The 6,000-nt window shown below is 39.1% G+C and overlaps 1 protein-coding gene across 1 annotated transcript in view; it reads right to left on the bottom strand.

Moving 5' to 3' along the window:
- Window positions 1–6,000, bottom strand: part of Yars1 (tyrosyl-tRNA synthetase 1) — a 29,359-nt gene that overhangs the window by 16,737 nt on the left and 6,622 nt on the right. Inside the window, exon 4 of the mRNA XM_015485315.2 lies at window positions 2,554–2,683. Within this exon, the coding sequence (XP_015340801.1) occupies window positions 2,554–2,683 (130 nt within the window). The remainder of the gene's footprint in view (window positions 1–2,553; window positions 2,684–6,000) is intronic.

Below are 6,000 nucleotides of genomic sequence, written 5' to 3'. Positions count from 1 at the left end.
AAAAAAAAAAAAAAAAAAAAAAAAAAAGTCCAGCCATGTGGTGGTACGTACCTGTAATCCCCAAACTGGAGAGGTAAAAGGATGGTAAACTGGAGTCCAGCCTGGGCAAATTAGCAAGACCCTATCTCAAAATAAAAATAAAAAGAGCTGGGGATGTAGCTGAGGAGTAGAGCATCCCTGGGTTCAAATCCAATACTGCCTCTCCTGGCAAGAAGAGTCCTTGGGCTGGGCATGTAGCTCAGTGGTAGTGTGTGCTTAGCATACAAGAGGCCCTGGCTCTGGTCTGAATCTCCAGAACACACACCAAAAAAAAAAAAAAAAAAAAAGTCCTGTAAGAGCTTGAAAAATACTTAAATTAAAGGAATTAAAATACTATTAAAGGAATAGTTGGGCTGGGGCTGTAGCTTAGTGGCAGCGTGCTAGCCTAGCATGCACGAGGTACTGGGTTCAATCCTTGGCACTGCATAAAAATAAATAAATAAAGGCATGCTGTCCATCTACAACTACAATAAATAAATAAGTTAAAAAAAAAAAGCGGGGGGGGGAACAACGACTGTTAAAATATTATAGGCTTGGTGCCAGCTCTGCAAATGCAGAGAAGAATCAGAACCAGACTCCTTTCAAGAAGGCCAATTACCCACTTGGGGAGAGACATGTAAACAACCACTTCAGCTAGCCTAGATGTTCATGTGGGAGCAGTGCCAACACAAAGGAAGGCACCATTACCTCTCTCAAATGGGTGTGGGGAAAGCTTCCTAGAATCAGACGTGGGCTGAGCCTGGCTTTAAAAAACACATAGATGTTTTTTACCATGAAGAGGAAACAGAATGTGCAAGAAGGCATAGGTGTGAAGTTTCAGGGGAAATTGTGAATGATTCAGTCTGCAAATGCACTTCAAGGAATGTGGGAAATAATGAGTGAAGAGGTTAGAAAAGTAGGTAAGGACCTTGAAGTGTCATGCTACTGTGCTTAGTGCTATCTGGCCACTGAATGGTTTCAGGGTGAAAAAAAAAATGACCAGCTCAGTAAAAAGATCACACCAGTAGCAAGAATGAACTTAAGAGGGTTTCTTTCTTTTTCTTTTAGTACTAGGGATTAAACCCAGGAGCATTTAACCACTGAGCCATTTCCCCAGCCCATTTTATTTTTTGAGACAGGGTCTTTCTAAGTTGCTGAGGCTGGCTTTGAACTCACGATCCTCCTGCCTCAGCCTCCCAAACTATTGGGATTTCATGTGTGTGTGCCATTACACCCAGCTAATTTAAGTTTTTTTTTTTTTTTGGGGGGGGGGTATATTTTTTATTTGTAGGTGGGCACAATGACTTTATTTTCATTTATTTTTATATGGGGCTGAGGCTCAAACCCAGTGCCTCACCTGCACTAGGTGAGCACTCTGCCACTGAGCCACAACCCCAGTCCCTAATTTAAGAGTTTTTAAGAAGCAGAACTAATAAAATTTGGTGCATGACAGGCTGAGGATAGAAAAGAAGACAGAGTAAAAGAAGGTTGAATAAACAGGGACAGTCTAAAACAGTACTGCCCAATAGAACCTTCAGGATGATGAATATGTTCCATATCTGGGCTGAGATAGTAGCCAATAGCCACATGTGGCTACCAGAATTGTCCAGGATAGTCTATGGCTATCCCTTCTTTCCTCTTTAAGGAATATATACTGAATGTACAGCGTACATCAATGTAACTAAAGAACAAATTTTAACTATTTTTTTTTTTTTGTGACGAGGTCTTACTGTGTTGCCCAGGATACCCTCAACCTCCTGAGCTCAAGTGACCCTCCTATGTCAGCTTCCTGAGTAGCTGGGACTACAGGGGTGCATGCCACCTCACCTGGATAAAACTTTAGTTTAGTTTAATTAACTTAATTTTAATAGCCCCATGTGACTAAGACTAGAGGTTACCATATTAGATAGGACTGATATAGTATGTCTTCAGATTTAATGCTGACAAAGAACTGTATGAGATGACAAGAGAGACTTCATTTTCTTTTCTCAGAGATATAGTTAAGTGTATTTTAATTTTTATCCCACCTTCCTGAGATAAACAGTATCAACTGCTTGCTTGGTATATTTTTCTATCTTTCTCCTAACTCATAGATATACACACACCCATGAAATGTGATGTAATTGTTTTCTTTATTGAAAAATAGGATCACGTCTAAAATTTATTTTCACACATCTCTGAACTTTTTTGCTTTGATTAAGAGATAAAGATTATGTGTGAGATAAGCAATGTCTTACAGGACAGACAGGAAGAGGACTTACTACTGAAGAAGTAAAAGAATGTTCCAGGAAGCCAGTGATGTGGGGAGGGGGACAGACAAGAAGGAAGTCCCAGAAGTTGGTGAAGGAACAGCAAGTTCACTGGTTTACTGATGTTGATAGAAGTTGGTGTTCATCATTAGAAACAGAGCATAAAGTAGCTGGGAGAGGTACAGCACTTGCCTATCATGCATAAATAAGGACATGAGTTCAATACCCAGCTTCAAAAGAAAGAGAGCAGAAAGATCACTGGGGCCACTCTATCTCTCTTAAGTACCTGCAGTCCAGGGTACAACAGACCACTCAGCAAAGGATGCTCCACCTGCTTTACGACCTCAGCTCCAGCTTTCTTGGCATCATGCTGTGTGACCACAGAGGACAGTCTGTACACATCCAATGTGTACTCTCTGAAGAGGAAAAGAGGGGACAATCATAAAATTGAACGTAGGTCTCAGTTTCCCAGGGTATCTCTCTTAATCTTAAGCTATTTGAAGAGAGCTCTACCCGGTAGTTTCTAAATGTAAGAGATTGCCTGCTCATCCAAAACATTACTTTATTGTTATGTTTTTCCTGTCTTCCACTCCCCAGGACCGGAGATTAAACTCAGGGGCACTTGACCTCTGAGCTATATCCCCAGCCCTTCTTATTTAATTTTGAGGCAGGATCTCACTAAATTGCCCAGGCTGGCCTCAAACTTGAGATCCTCCTGTCTTAGCCTCCTGAGTCACTGGGACTTCAGGCTTCTGCCACTACACCAGCTTGTTTTTCCTTTTGGAAAAAACGGCTTTAATTTTTACTTTGCCTCCAGAAAACATTGTTATTATCCATGACGTACTGCTTCTCTGCCATTCCCCTCTACCTTTCTTCTGGAATTCTTTCTCCCATGCCTTTTGAACAATACAAACAACATCCAGTTTAAACAAAGTGATCTAAAGCTGGGCATGGTGGTGCACACCTGAAATCCCAATGGCTTGGGAGGCTGAGGCAGGAGGATCACAAGACTAGTCTCAGCAATTCAGCAAGGCCCTGAGCAACTCAGTGAGACCCTGTCTCTAAATAAAATACAAAATAGGGCTGGGGATGTGGCTCAGTGGTTAAGTGACCCTGGGTTCAATCCCTGGTACAAACAAAACAAAACAAAACAAAACACAAACTTAAGCAAAAAGATCTAACAATTACTTCTGAAGCTATTGAGCACCCTTTAGAATCTTTCTCCTCCTCCTCCTTCTTCAGAGTAACCATAATCCTGAACTTGGTGTTTCTTTCTAGTTTTCCGTTTATATCTCTAAACAATGTGTTATAAATATCCTTGTCTGTGTATTCCAGTATACATGTAGAAATTTTATATATATGCCCTAGAATCTCTATCACAGGGAATTTGCATCTTGAACTTCAGTGGGCTAATGCTAAACTATTTCCTAAGTGGTTTTTATCAATTTCAGTTTAATATCATCATTATTTTAAATCTTTGCTAATTGGTGAGTATGGAATGATTTCTTACTTCAGTTTTAATCTACATTTCTTTGAGTAATTTCCAAGGAAGTTATTATTCTTTGCATATGCTTATTGATCATTAACTTCTGAGAAATGCCTACTTAAGTCTTTTTCTACTGGATTGACACATTTTTAAAAATAACTGACTGTAAATTTGAAACATAATACTGGATATTATCTGTTTATATCTTGTCCTAGTTTGTAGCTTAACTTTCTCTCTCTCTTTTTTTTTTGGTGCTTGGTTTTGAACCCAGTGCCTCATGCATGCAAAAAGCACACTCTACCACTGAGCCACACTTCCCAGCCTGTGACTTGACTTTTTGGTACTAAAGCACTTGACCACTGAATCCTTTTTTATTTTGAGATAGGGTTATACTAAGTTGCTGAGTCTGCCCTTCAACCTGTAATCCTCCCAAATTGCTTAGATTACAAGGTATGGGTAACTCTTCCTGGCATTATCGAGTGTCTTAAGTATTCCCATCCTGAGATTATAAGCGCTCTCTCTCAAGATGTGAGTACTTATCAGTTGAGATTCTAAGAGACTTTTTTTTTTTGCACTTGAGATTGAACCCAAGAATGCTTAACCACTGAGACCCCTTTTTAAATTTTGAGACAGGGTCTTGCTAAGTTGCGTAGGGCCTCACATACTTGAGGCTGTCCTCAAATTTACAATCCTCCTGCTTCAGCATCCAGAATCACTGGGACTATAGGTGTGTACCACCACATCTGGCTAAGAGGTATTTTTTTTTTTAAACATTTAACACCTTTGCAATTTAGATTACTTTATAAACAATGGCATGTTATACATTAGTTAATAGTTATTTTGTTCCTGGGTAACTGTTGCAGGGGACAGATCTCTGGACTCCTGTGGATACCAAAGGCACAGATGCTCAAGTCCCTCTGTGATATAAAATGGCATAGTATTTGCATATAACCTCTGCACATTCACTCATAAAGTTTAAGCCATTTGTAAATTACTTATAATATCTAATACAGTCAGCCCTCCAAATCCATGGGTCTCACATCTGTGTACTTGATCAACTGCAAATCAAATATATTTGGAAAAAAATACTGCTTTTTTATTGAACATGTACTTTTATTTTTCTGTCATCACTCCCTAAACAATATCATATAACAAGTATTTATATGGCATTTCCTTGTATTAGATATTATAATCAGTTCAGAAATGATTTAAAGTATACAGGAGGATGTGCCTAGGTTACATGTATCTTTTTATATAAAGGATTTAAGCATTTGTAGATTTTGGTATCCAGGGGAAGTTCTACAACCAATTGCCTGCAGACTCTGAGGGATGACTATACAATGCAAATGCTTCAGAAGTAGTTGTCATATTTTATCAGTCAGGCAATAATGACAAGAACAAAAGTCTACTTTGGATCTGAGGTTGGCTGAATTTGTGGACCTGAAGGGATGACTGTATGGTCAATTGAAGTACATTATCTCTTTGTATTCTCACTTTTGCTTGTTCTCTGGAGGCTGAGGCAGGAGGATCATGAGTTCAAAGCCAGCCTTAGCAACAGTGAGGCACCAAGTAACTCAGTGAGATACTATCTCTAAATAAAATACAAAACAGGGCTGGGGATATTGCTCAGTGGTCAAGCTCAATCCCTGGTAGCCGTACCCCCCGCCCCCACCCAGGTTGTCTGGCATTTTTAGTTGTTTTTGGTAGAAAGGTAGGTCATAGTAACTGGACTACAAGACTGCTAGAAAAGAAAGTCCTTATTTGCATCTTAATCACTCTATGTATTTTTTTTTCTGCCCATGTCTCTGGGATGCATTTTGTGTGAACTTCACAGATTTACTCATTTAAGTCTACAGTTGATCCTGTATATTTCAAGTTCGTTTTTTTCTCTAAAGACTGAAATTGAGGTTTCTAAATTTTTTTAAAATAAATTTTTTTATACGTCTATTTTTATTTATTTATTTTATGTAGCGCTGAGGATCGAACCCAGGGCCTCCCACACACTAGGCGAGTGCTCTACCACTGAGCCACAAACCCCAGCCCCTAAATGGTTCTTTTTTATATTTATATATTCATGTTTCATTCCTGCATCTGTCTTATAATTTTCTTTTTAAGTAGATACTATTTCTTGATATGTTAGAGCTTGTCATTTTGGTAATATTAGGACATAACACATAAATGGTGGGCAGCTTGGTTTAATTCTTGGTATGTCAAGTCTCCATAGGTCTGAAACTTGATGGAAATCCC

This window comes from Marmota marmota, unplaced genomic scaffold (assembly GCF_001458135.2).
Source record: "Marmota marmota marmota unplaced genomic scaffold, marMar, whole genome shotgun sequence".
NCBI lineage: Eukaryota > Metazoa > Chordata > Mammalia > Rodentia > Sciuridae > Marmota > Marmota marmota.
The sequence above is the reverse complement of the archived record's forward strand: the minus strand, read 5'-3'. Positions and strand labels throughout refer to the sequence as shown.